Source organism: Physella acuta, unplaced genomic scaffold (genome assembly GCF_028476545.2).
Source record: "Physella acuta isolate Inbredline_101_S28 unplaced genomic scaffold, ASM2847654v3 ptg000004l, whole genome shotgun sequence".
NCBI lineage: Eukaryota > Metazoa > Mollusca > Gastropoda > Physidae > Physella > Physella acuta.
Genome location: NW_026731524.1, coordinates 113,585 through 127,203, shown reverse-complemented (window position 1 = coordinate 127,203; position 13,619 = coordinate 113,585). Strand labels below are relative to the sequence as shown.

At 34.7% G+C, this 13,619-nt stretch overlaps 2 protein-coding genes across 2 annotated transcripts; both read right to left on the bottom strand.

Annotated features, from left to right (window-relative positions):
* Positions 1 to 1,562: 1,562 nt before the first annotated feature.
* On the bottom strand, positions 1,563 to 4,178 carry LOC131927456 (serine/threonine-protein phosphatase 6 regulatory ankyrin repeat subunit B-like). Its single transcript, XM_059283525.1, has one exon. It carries the CDS (start codon positions 4,102 to 4,104, stop codon positions 2,251 to 2,253), a length of 1,854 nt encoding a protein of 617 aa, XP_059139508.1. The 5' UTR covers positions 4,105 to 4,178; the 3' UTR covers positions 1,563 to 2,250.
* Positions 4,179 to 5,666: 1,488 nt separating this feature from the next.
* LOC131934725 (ankyrin repeat domain-containing protein 29-like) lies at positions 5,667 to 7,086 on the bottom strand. The gene has a single exon (XM_059290873.1). The coding sequence runs from the start codon at positions 7,017 to 7,019 to the stop codon at positions 5,667 to 5,669; it is 1,353 nt and encodes a 450-aa protein (XP_059146856.1). The 5' UTR covers positions 7,020 to 7,086.
* Between the last annotated feature and the right edge of the window lie 6,533 nt (positions 7,087 to 13,619).

The following is a 13,619-nucleotide window of genomic DNA, read 5'->3' as shown; positions in this document are numbered from 1 at the left end:
ATGACCTTAAACAGCAAAACATTAACTTTTATCTACACATATTTCCTTAATTAATACGTAATGTACATCCATGTTCGTGATGAAATAACGTGTAATAGTCAACGAATTATAATGCATTATTGCATCATTTTCAGTGAGCTAGCTTTTCCCCCACACATTCTCACACACGTATTCAATCTAAAGTACCCTGGACGGTCAATACAATAACATATTTACAAGCCCTCACATTGAAAACCAGTTTCATAACTACACACATGCGTTCTTCCGAAACATGCACAAGCATCTGAAAAATTCACCCATATATTTTTAGTCACAATTGCACGAAATAAAAAAAAACAACTTGCAAACTCTGTAATGTTTCTCAGAAAATTGAACATGATAAGTGTGTGATTTAGTTTTCGCCTTATTGATATGATGCACTTAATTTGATTGACTTCACATGTGGGTGAGCTGATTGCAGGAAGCCTAAAGGTCTACACTTTAACTTACAATAACAAACGCTACATGTCAAAATGGTCAGCACTTTAACCCACAAACACATACGCAACACGTCAAAAGATCAACACGTGAACTCACAATAGTAGTAGGTTCACAAATTCTGATTCAAATCTTCACTGGACTCTTGTGATCAGAATATTTCATTCAACGAATGAAGAAGTCTTCATATTTTCAAGACCTCATTTTTTTCCATTTAAACAATATAATTTCGCTAGGGTTTTTATTATTACCAGTTAATCTTTTTCCGTGTATGATTATTGATGTTATTACAGAAACTTCAACAATGCTAATTAATTGTTTATTGTGTTTAGTATTGCTTTGTTAAAGAAATGTTAAATGTATATATGTTTCTGCATATTAAAAAGCAGTTATTTTTATCTAAAAGCTAATAAAGAAACATATTTTTAAAATAAAAAAGAACAGCTTTTTAACATTATTTAAATTTAAAATAAAATGTACAAAGCCACACAATTATAATCATACACGCCAAATCTAAGGTAAATTTTAATAATAAAAAAATAATTTGTCGAATTAGCAAATAAAGGAGTTTGTAATCGGTTTTTGTTTCAATGAAACTGTTATACGGCATCTTTATTTCTGACACCGCGGTGAATGAGACAATTGATGTAGAGTTCACCTGTTTTAAACTGAAACAACTTTACTTCATTTACGCCATTAAGACACTTATCTGAACTAAATCGACTTCCTACTGACTCGAGCTATGGATCAAAACTTGAAACATTCAGGTGAGCTGTCGATTCTCTATAGACCAGCCACGTAAATCTTGTCCAACCGAAACATGGTAAGTGACATGAATTTAACAAGTTTTAGGAAAAAAATCAAAATATCAACCACTTCTTTTTTAAAAAGCAGTGCTTACAACTTACAAGGAAGTAAACAATTAAACTTCTAGAAAAATAAAAATGACTTTCATAAAAAATATAATTTAACAGAAGATTTTTATTTCCAAGAAAATATAAAAAACTCAAGACTTGATAATACATTTCACTAAACAATATTGATAACAAGAAAAAAAGCAACAAAATACTATAACAAGTTGCCTGCTAAGGTAGAAAGTCATAATAATCTGGAGAAGATATTTTATAATATAGCTATAAAGTTTTGAATGATTTTATTTAGTTACATATATAACATAAATGTTTTTTGTTTTTTGATCTTGCAGAGAAGTATATTTTAGGGTTGTTTAAATAGGTTGTGTTAGATAGACAATAGTAGATAGCCAACCTAAACAAATACAAATATTTGAAGACTTCAAAATTATATCAGTATCTGGGTATCAATAAGTATCACTGCAAAAACGTTGTATGTATTAGTTTTAAGAAAAAGTAATATTTTCTTCGAGATAAAAATGAATTGTGGTGCACCCCGTGTAAAGCTATTTACTAAAAACGCAATTTGTGGATATATTTCTTATAATGGTTGATGTGATTTTGAAATTCTCAAAACTAAACAAATTGTAAGAGTGTAAAAAAGATTCAACAACTTTGAATGCATTTTTGTGAAAAGTTTATCTGTAAAGGATCGTTACTTGTCTGCTTATTCATTAAGCATCATAAACACAAAACTTTTAAAAATATATTACACTTTTAAATAAAGTCAATATGCAAATATTGACGCTTTAGAAAATATATATTTAAAATATGAAAACCGATGGCATAAAAGAAATACAGAATCATTTTTCCTGACCCGAGGATTATCAAGTTTAGCTTTATTCCTTACTTGAAAACATTATTAGACATCAGTTACCATTTTAGTGCACTTCTCTAAAATGTTAACACAGTTGAAGTGCTGAAAGTTCTCCGCCAACAACAATGCATTAATACCATCACTGCAAATACTTGCATCAGCCCCGCCGTTCAGTAGTTCCTCAACACACAGAGTATGCCCAGCCATAGCCGCCCTCATTAAAGCCGTCAACCCTTCACTATCCTGTCTGTTGATGTCGTTGTCTTTCTTCATCAACACCTTCAGGCAATTCAAATTACCCATACTTGCTGCGTCAATTAAAGAAGTCACTCCATACACATCTTGGATATTAACATCAGCTCCATATTCTATCAACAACTCCACACACTCAACGTGTTGACTGATGTTTGCCACGAACAAAGCTGTTTGACCGTCTTTGTTCCTGTAGTTAACCTTCGCACCTCTCTTTAACAACATCTCCAAGCATCTAGTCGACCCAGATGATGCAGCGTACATCAATGCAGTTTCCCCATCTTCGTTACAGAGGTCAACATCACATGCAGATTTTAAACATTCTCTTAACGCCTTGTCATCCCCAGCCTTTGCATGAGAAATCAACATCGAATTTGTTGCAGCAGCTACTTTAGTTGTGTCAGTAGTTATTTTAAGAAGATCTATACAAGCCTTTTTATCATAAGCTGTTGCATACATAAGAGCAGTTTCTGAATAATGATTTCTTACAGACTTCGAAGCCCCAGCTTTAAGCAGGGTCTCTATAGTTTTATTATGTCCATTCATAGCCGCCGCCATTAAAGCAGTAACGCCGTCATTGTCCTGTTGGTCAAGCTTAGCCCCGGCCTTGATTAAAATCTTCAAACACGCCAGATGTCCTTTACCAGCGGTCACTATCAAACTCGTGACGCCACTCCCATCAGCGGCGCCCACGTCAGCCTTATGGCCAATCAAACACTGCAGACAATCTGCATGGTTGAAACTCGCTGTCAGCATCGCTGCCGTCATGCCCTGATTGTTCCTGGCATCAACCTCAGAGCGAGGTGCTAGTATCTCCACACACGGACTACAGCCGTACACGGCAGCCTCCATTAAAGCAGTGTGGCCAAACACATCACGGACATTAACATCAGCCCTTGCTTCAACTAAAGCCTTGACAATTTTAAAGTCATTACTAGCGGCAGCCTCAATTAAAAGAGTTGTACCATTTTTATCTGGCAAGTTTACATCGGCTCCAGATTTTATAAGACTGAGAGCACAATCGACATTATGGTGACGTATGGCCAGCATCAAAGCTGTCTCGTTTAAATCATTTGTCCCATCTTTATCAGCCTTAGATTGTATAAGGCTGTTTAAACACTCCAATTTACCATACATTGCGGTATACATCAGAGATGTGTGGTTTGAGGTGTCACAGGCATTGATATCACAGCCATTGTTGACAAGTACCTCAACACATCGTGCATGACCCTGTTTGGCTGCTATAATTAAAGCAGTAGCGCCGTCTTCATCCCTTGCATCCAAGTCAACTTTCTGCTTAACAAACTCAATCACAACGTCCACATGTCCTCCATACACAGCAAACATCAGGGCTGTCGTTTTGTGTCTGTCAGTTACATCTAGTGAAGCTCCAGCTTTTAGAAGCTGCTGTACACACACCAAACTACCGGCTTTTGACGCGTACATTAAACTAGTTCTCTTATCTTTATCCACTAATTTTACTTTAGCGGCGCCTTCTGTAAGTAGCAACCACGACATTTTTTCTAGCCCTTTCTCAGAAGCAACCATAAGTGGGGTAATCCCATTCTTGCAGCTCATGTTAACGTCTGCACCATTGTTGATCAGAGCTTGTGCGGCTTGCAGATTGTTCTTCACCACAGCAAGCATCACACACGTAGTCCCATCGCTCCGTGTAAAATTGACATCAGATTCAGCCTTTAGCAATGTGTGTATGCACCTAATCTCCCCGACCCATGTAGCTATCATTAGAGCATTCGACCCGTCACTACACACCTGGTTCATGCTACTGCCGTGTTTGATTAAAATATCCAGACATTCCTTGTGTGAGTAGAACGCCGCAAACATCAGAGCTGTTGCTCGTTTTTTGTTTGTCAGTCGAACATTGGCTCCCTTGTCTAGCAACATTTTTAAAATTTTGGTGTTACCCTGACTAGCGGCCCACATTAACGGCGTGTTGCCCAGATTATCTTTCTGGTCTATCGCATTGCTTCTGTTACTACACCACTTCCTAACACCATATTCATCCCCGCTCTTTATCATCCGTTTAATGTCGCCACCTTCTGTGGAATGTATGTTTAAATATATAACACCACAATTTTAAATACTTTTTTGAACATTTGTAGATGCTTTTATTTCAATATATAGTAATTTAAAAAAAAACCAAAAACACACACTTGAACAGATTCCTAGGTTTTATATAAACTAGATGATAAATTTAAAACATGACGCAGTTAAGATTCGTATCATATCACATTTAATTAGTTAATGGTAATTTGTATAAATAGCCTGCGTATAATGGAAGTAAGTTAACAGCCAACAACCAACGCAAGAAATTCAGCCAGCGACCATGAATAAAGACTGTTTGTAACCAGAATGTGACAGACAAATGTTGTTTGTTTACAACAATTACGATGATTTATATTTTTTAATGTGCTTTTGCTTTGAAAAACAAAATGACTTACCTTCTAATTGGCCCCAGCTTAAAGCAGAGGTAAATGATTTCACAACAACTTTAAATGATGCATACATTGTAGATTTTTTTTTACAAAATACCGTCTAGCCTAGTACAATGGGCAGCCAATTTCTTATTCAAAGATTTTTCAAATAAACATATAGCTGAAATGTAATAATTGTATGAAAGAGTATAGCTTTATAACCGATACATATTTTTTATATGAAAACCGAAATTGAGATATTAATTATTACATATGGCTAAAATAAAAGATTGAAAACAACAGTTAAATACAAAGGTATACTCGTTGTTTTGATAATATGTTATATACCTTAAATTTTTTAAGCACTCTTAAATACATTTTGCAAAGAAAATTGGTTCCTTTTTTGTGCTATTGTTATACAAACATAAACATTCGCCTTAATTTTCTTTACTATGTTTAGATTTTTAAAAGTAATTAAAAAGTATTCCTCTTAAAGCTAATGATTACATTAATAACTATAATAATAATACATATACTAGCTTTGGATACTAGGAGAATCATAATGTAAGCTGCCCGGGCGTAATAACTAAAACAAATGTTAATGAAATATAAAAAGCAATATTCTAAAAGACATCGGTTAAAACTTTAAATTAAAGAGTCTAGCCTGACGAATTTTGTTTTTATTTTATGACACAAGTGATTGCTTAATAAAACGATTTGTTCAATCTTAACCAATTAGACTTTTAAAGAAGTTTTAGAAATAATTTCAAATGTTTATTTTAAAATTTCACAACACTCAGTATGATTATTTCTTTGAGCAAGTTGGTAAGCACTTAAAAATTTATTGTTAGGGCAATATCTGGGTGCATTATGTTTAAGAAGTAGCTTCAGACAATCAGCAAACCCTCTCTCAGCCGCGTACATTGTTACTGTATTATTACTCTCCTTGTCTCTCGGCCACACAGATGCCTTAGCTTCTAACAATATCTCCACACATTTTAAGCCATTTTGTTTTGTAGCGTGCATCAGAGCAGAAAGTCCATCATTATCCTGAATGATAAGTTTCGATTTAGATCTAATCAACATCTTTAAACACTTTTCGTGCCCATACATAGCTGCCAGCATTAAGGCTGTTGCGCCATTAATATTTTGAATGTCGAGGTCAGCCTTGTGATTAATTAACTCACTCAGACAATCTACATGATCTCCCATCGCGCTCTCCATTAATGGGGTGACTCCATATGTATCACATACGTTGACTTCAGCACCGTTACGAATCAACAGCTTAAGAAACTGAAGTCTGCCCAAAGCTGAAGCAACCAGCAACGCTTTATTTTTCTCATCAGTAGATACACCTTCATTCAGAATCTTTTGAAGTCTGGTCTCTTCTCCATTGAATGTTGCCTCTAACAAGGCCGAACAAGAAACATTAAAGAGAGTGTTTTTACCTATCTCGAAAATATCATTTTGCTTTTTTAAGTGCAATGCATCTGCGCATTCAGTATGTCCATTGTAGATAGCTATATCAAGAGCAGTTTCTCCAAAATTATTTTCCTTATCAACATCAGCCCCACTTTCTACAAGACATTTTACACACTCTAAATGTCCTTCCTTGCATGAGAACATCAAGGCCGTATATCCGTTACAATCTATACTGTTAACATCAGCCTTCAGTCTCACAAGATTTGTAAGCATGTGGACATCTCCTACCCAGGCTGCAGCCATTAACGGCGTCTTCCCCTCGCCTGCTGTGAAATTAACACTTGTCCCCTTACTTATGAGAAGATCAAATATATCAGTATTCAGGGTGATGATCGCACAGATAAGAGGAGTCATTCCGTCTTCGTCTCTTACTTCAGTGTTAAAACCAGCTTCAATAATATTAGATAAGCAATCTGTATGATTGTTTCTAACTGCAAGAATGATTTCAGAGCTCCAATTCTCGCACATGTTTCTGTTTATCTTATTTTTGGAAGCAGATATTAAAAATTGTGTACATTCACAATGACCTTTGAATACAGCGATCTTGAGTGCAGTGATTTTGTCCGTGTCCATAATGTTAAAACTGGCACCTCGCTGTAGCAGAAGATTGACAGTTTTTGGTTGATTAGCCAGGACAGCGAACATGAGAGCCGTACAGCCGTGCCTACCACACACATCCACATTAGCGCCCAATTTGATTAGTGTTACGATACTAAAATTATTCCCCTTTAAAGCTGCTTACATCAAAGGAGTAGCTTCCTGTGAGTTTGGTTTGTTTACATCAGTTAGTGATGTGATAACTGCATTGATTTCAATGTTGTTATTGTTAGCAATAGCTGATACAAGTGTAATGGCTGATATCTCCTCCCGTGCTAATGGTGTAGCATCTTGTGTGGTTAGTTTGCTTAAACCAGCTTGCGATGTAAGTGCCACATTCATTTCAACTTTATTATTGTTGGTAATAGCTGGTGCAAGTGTAAGGGACGTTCTTCTATGCTCTGATTTTTTTTCTGTACATAGTTGAACTCTTATATATGAATTAACATCTATCAATGTTTTCTCACAAGTAGGTGCACTTTGGCTAATTTCTGATACAGTTATACGCACAAGTCGATCTGTTGCACAGTTCGGTGCAATAGACACCCTTATTATAAGTCGTTCTTTTATGAGAGTTAAAAAACAACTGTACTCATTTATTTCACACTTAACTTGTGAGAACTGAGATAAAACGTTGAAAAATACTTCAGAAGACTGACTATTGCCTAGCAGTGTTTTATAAATAAGAGTAATCCATCCTTTTAAAAATTCCACTAAGTTGCCACTTGCAGGCCTCAGTTGATTAATGATCCAGTTTTCGAAATCCTGAATAGAATTCCATACACATTTGGCATAAGCCTGTGTATTCTTTGAAGTGTTGTGTAAACACATCAAACAATTATCTTGTGTTTTGTTGTACAAGGCTATGTTAGGCCTCGCTTGTGGTTTAGCACTATCTGTTATCGTTTGTCTAGAGAGATGGCATGTATATGTTTTCAACAGAATCGTTCGTTGTTTACTGTGTGCAATGTCTAATGCTGAACAACCACTAGAGTTCCGATGGGTCAATTCAGCACCCGCTTCTAAAAGTAATGCATTGCATTCAATGCCAGATTTTGTGGCAGCCAAAGTAAGAGCGGTATCGCCATTGACATCGTACATATTTACATTGGCGTTATTGTTTATCAACAATTGTACACACCTATCAAAGTTGCCGCATACTGCAAACATTAAGGCAGTAACACAGTCTTTATTGGTAGCATTTACATTAGCTCTATATTTTAATAGACTCTGCATGCAATCTAAATGTCCGCTTTTCGCAGCCAACATTAAGGCTGTCATGCCATTCACGCTTTGATAGTTCACTTCAGCGCCATTTTCAAACATTTGACAAACTGATCTGTAATCCCCTCTATAAGCAGCACTTAACAACATGTCTCCTTGAGATTTTACGTTACCTCTTCCAGTAGAAGATGTAAGCGACAATGTACCGTAATTATTGTCCCGCTGGAGACTGGTATGTGAAACAACATAAACAGGCTTTTCTACCGACTGACTGCGTGCATCACAAGAGGTAAATAACTCTACATTGGGAAACTTGGTTTTAATTTTAACAACAATCTCTTGAAAGTCCATTTTCTTTGCTATATCAAACGCAGCTTTTATATTCGTGTCATTTGTCTTTGTATTTAATAGAATATCAATAAGTATGATGTCTTTCTTAGAAACTGCAATGGTCAATGCTGTATTCTTCGAGAAATCGAAAATGTTCACATCAGTACCATGTTTCACCAACAAGTCCACACATTTTTTACTTGATTTGTATACAGCAAGTATTAACGCTGTTTGGCCGCGAGTGTTGAGTAGATCTACACTAGCTCCGCGCTTCAGTAGAGTACTCACGTTTCCAACATGAGGTTCATCGGCCGCGTACATCAATGACGTCATACCACTGTCGTCTGCAGCATTGACCTCGGCATGGTGTTTAAGTAACTCCTGAAGATGCTCTGGTTTACCGTGTTCTGCTGCTAGAATCAGCAGGGTTTTGCCACCTCTGTAACGGCGTGTCACATCCAAACCTGTCTTCAACTCCCGAGTCAGGCGGCTTATGTTTCCTGTGATAAGTTCCATCACTTGTGTAGTTTACAGCGCGTTTATTGGCACTGAAAACAAATGATTTACTGTTGTTGTTTTGTTTTGTTCAAATACCATTACTGCTATCCATTCATCAACATCATTTATTGAACATACTTAATTATTGTTTCTCTATCTAGCATCGGCTCAAAATCTATTAACAATTTGCAAGTTAACATTATTCAAACACCTAACTATTAATATATTAATATTTTAAAAAGAATAATATTAGAAATAGGCCTATATTGTTTCTATAATTCAGTAAAGAAGGATAGAATTAGCTACATATTTTAATGTATTTGCAATATATTTTCTCCATTACTTAAGCAATTACTATAGTTAAATCAAATTTTAATTATCAACAAAAATACAAATTTAAATACAAGCATAATTTAGTCTATGTCTGTCCTAGGTTACGGGTAAACACCCTTTTGTTAATATCGGGTATTTTGGATATGAATTCTTCCAGGAAGTTTCAAATTTCAAATAAATTGGGCCTACTAGCTGGGTTTTTTAGTTTCAGTCGTGTATAATGTGGTATGAGAAAAAACCCAAATTCGATCGATACTTAATCGTTGGTAGCCAAGGAATTGTGTAAACAAAGTAATGTTTATATGGCTAAACCGTCTACGGCGCAATGATCAGTTGAATCGATGTATCGATTAATTAGTCCGCTTGTCAAAAATAGATTGTCCTTGGTAAGACGCCAGGATATGTTATTATATAGATACACGTTTTACACATTGACACTAATGTTATGCAAAACATACATTTTACATTCGTAAATAATTTGTCATTGGGGGCAGTAAAAGCTTAGCCTCAGCTAAATTACTCTCTATTTTAAATTATGTTAAATTAAATTTATTATTCATTTAGCATGACTAGTAGCAAAATTATTTTCATATTGCTATAGTGCTTTCTCCCTATATTTTACAGTAAAGCTAATGCCTTAAAAATTCAATTAATTTCAGGTCGGAACTCACTTTTTTTTTCGCCTGGCAAAAAAGAAAAATCTATCATTTTTTGCGCTAATTAATGTCTTTATACTCTCGAATTGGATGATCTGTCAATATTCAAAATTTATACTATTATTGGAAGACAATATCAATTTTATAAGAGTGTATCGTTAAAGCTATAAAAATGCTTTATAAAGCAGGGATTTTTTTAATTGGCAAATCAAGTAGTATTTTGTCATTTTTGTTAGGACGCCATGTTTTCCTGGGGGGAGGGGCACTTAAATTTTTTTGAAGGGTGGGGAGGGCGTACTGAAACCTCCAGGAGGGCGTACACTGGTAAAAGTATATATTTTCTATATATATTATATTTCGTTCGGGGTGGGGGGGGGGGGGGGGGGGGTTGGCGTTTTTCTGCGGGGGGTAGAGGGGGGGGGGGTAAGGGGCAAAGAGATACCCGGAAGAAACTCTGCATGTTTTTGTTTTGAATATAACTATTTCTTTCGTAGTTAAATTTTTTTCTAAATTCGATTATCTCTTATTCCACTGATGCGTTTAAATAAAATAAAGTGTGTACGTTCAATACAACCTAGTGGCGTATCGAGGTCTGGTGTTACCCCCCCCCCCCCCCCCCGCCCCCCCCCCCCCGGGAAAAATATATTGTAATGTAAATATATAGTCTATATACATATATATAAATAAATAAATAAGTAAATAAATAAATATATATATATATATATATATATATATATATATATATATATATATATATATATATATATATATATATACTCCATATACTTGTGTAAGTATGTGTATACGCATGTGTATATGTATTCACATATATTTTTTTTTCTAAATGTATTTAATTTTTTTACCTCACCCCATATATGGATTAACATATAAATTATTACAATTCTCAACCACACCGTTCAGCTAAGGTATATTTTGCAACGTTCAGTTAATGTAACTTTCCCTCATTCACCCCCTCCCCACCCCCACAGCAGTTGATTTAAACTGTGCGCAGATAATACTAACGATTTTTAGCTATAGTCGGTTATAAATACAGCTTGATGTAGCGTATTTTCTCTCTCATTAGCAGGTTTACGTGATGGTGTCACCCCCACCCTCTGCCCTGCCCCCCCCCCCCTCCACCTTTGTAGGGATTTGTCAAATTTGCTCTTAAAAGACTATTAAACTCAATCTAATTAATCACTTAATTAAGTGGAATTATCATTTTCCTGTATAAATTTTTCTATTTTTTTGCCTTTTTTTGCTATTTTATCCCTTCGTATGCTGAGCTCACAAAATCAGGTGGACTCTACTTCATCTGACTCGTGGAGCGTCTGGATTGAAAAGGGTATTATCCCCCCACCAATTAGTGTTTTGTTTCCCATTTTAGTCGATTTTGCTGCAGAATAATAGTTTGGCTTGAATTTGATTATAATATAATTTAAAACAACATACTAAAAATCAAATGTGCGACGTTACCGAGTGGTGCAGTGGTAGTGCTAACATGAACAGTATGAGACGCATATACAGAAATACTTTGTTGTGACCCAATCTACCTAATTACTTTATACCAGTTTTGACCTACACATTTCTAACTTCAATAAAGACTGCAAATATAAAACTATAATAGGTCTTAGTAATACGCTTGTAACTAATTGAATTTAAAAATAATATTTACCATCTCTTGATTGATGAATGTTAAAATACCAGTTGAAACATACACATTACTAAAGAATCTTACTAATTATAATCTTACCTCACTAAACTTGATTACTTTCTAAAAAGACATAGACGCGAATAAAGTTGCTTCTTTAGTTTCGGTTTGAAAAACACGTAAGTTTAACTGAACTGTTTCTAGGAATGACCTATTTACATTACATCATGACGTCAAGTTATGTTGTACAAAAAAAAAACCACTGTCACACTAAATCGTAATTAAATTTTTTAAACGTTTTACAATAAAAAATCGTTAAATTTTTTTTTAATCTATATATTTACTTTAAAATCGCTGTTACGAAAAATATTATGTTCACTTTTTTATGTTTTAGTAAACACTTTAAGTTTCAGTTTCTGTGGGAATGTGTACTTCTAAGAAACGATGGTCATGCACTGTGTTAGATCAGACTGTATTGAGCTTAGCTGTTTAGGAAGGTAGGTGGCTGTTTCTTACACTATAACATTTCTTACATAAGTGTATACCAGTAACGTTTAATACTTGACATTTTTTAACTTCATGAAATAATAAATAAGTTGACATTGTTGTAATACTATTAACCAAAAGGATCAATATTTTATCCTCGATTGTAAACGCGATTTACAAATATCCTTCAATGCTTGAATTTATTTTTATGTATGCATTTGTGTCTAGATATTTAAGGGGATATGCGCGTTTTCTTTTCTATTTTTACAATTTAAGACCTAAAGCCTTTTGAATACTTTTATCGTGTTTTGCACATGAAAGTAAGTATTATATAGCAAAAAAAAAGGACTGAAAACAATTTTGGTTGTCATGGAAACCCAAAAAACCTCCGCGATTTTGAATTTTTCAGTACTTCTGAAAATGCTAAGGCTTTTTTTTTATGTAGGCCTATGCACCTATAACAATCAAATTTAAACTGCTTATATTTCAGTGTATATTAAAACTTTTGTAACGACAACTTTTTGAAATAGATACTAGTAAAAATTTTCCCAAATAATTTTTTTCTATAAAAGCCATCACAATTACCTCGTGACGAAAGTTGTATTTTGGCATAAAGAACAATTACTGAAAATATGGTGGCTATTGTTTAGGAAAAAAAATGTAGTAGGCTTTTCGTTGTTAAAAATCTGCAAACTGAGAAAAACAGCCAAAAGTAACGAAAGGTGGGTCAGGAAAATACCAAATTTGTGTAAGCTGCAAAGCGGATTGTAAGCTTTGGGTGTTTCCGAGATGATAGAAATTAAGATTAAGAAGTTTTCCATTAGTACCTACAGTTCTTCTGTTGTTCTATATGTTGTGCTGTATGTATAGCTTCGTATCCTTGTACAAGTTTGTCTTTTCATTAAGTGATTCAATCATTGAACGTGTATTGAACACTTCATGTAGAAACACACCGATTACACTGCCTAAAGCCTCCACAATCGATCATTCACCATGTATTTAACAGGGCATGTAGTAATACACACATTACACAAAAGCCTCGACAATCGATGAATTACCGTGTACAAACAGATAACACACCTGTAACACCGCCGACCTTCAAGACAACCCCGATAAAGAAAGAGCATTTGAAACCTTTTGCACGCAACATTTATTTTGTGTGATAGTTTAAGCTTATGTTTCTGTCAAAGACATACTTTGTTTGATAGTTTAAGCTTATGTTTGTTTCTGTCAAAGACATACTTTCTAGTATATTAATTTGTTTTTCTTAAAGGTAAACGTTTTTGTCTCCCCTCATAGAAAATTCAGTTTTGCAGACTCCAACAATTATCTAGTGCTTTAAATGTCTTTATTTACGTACTCCATTGTTAACCATAATAGCATCACACATATTATCCGTCTTAATTTCACTGTTTTATTTTAGACCCAGGAAGTAAATAAAAAACCTGATAAATAAGGAAATATCTGCAG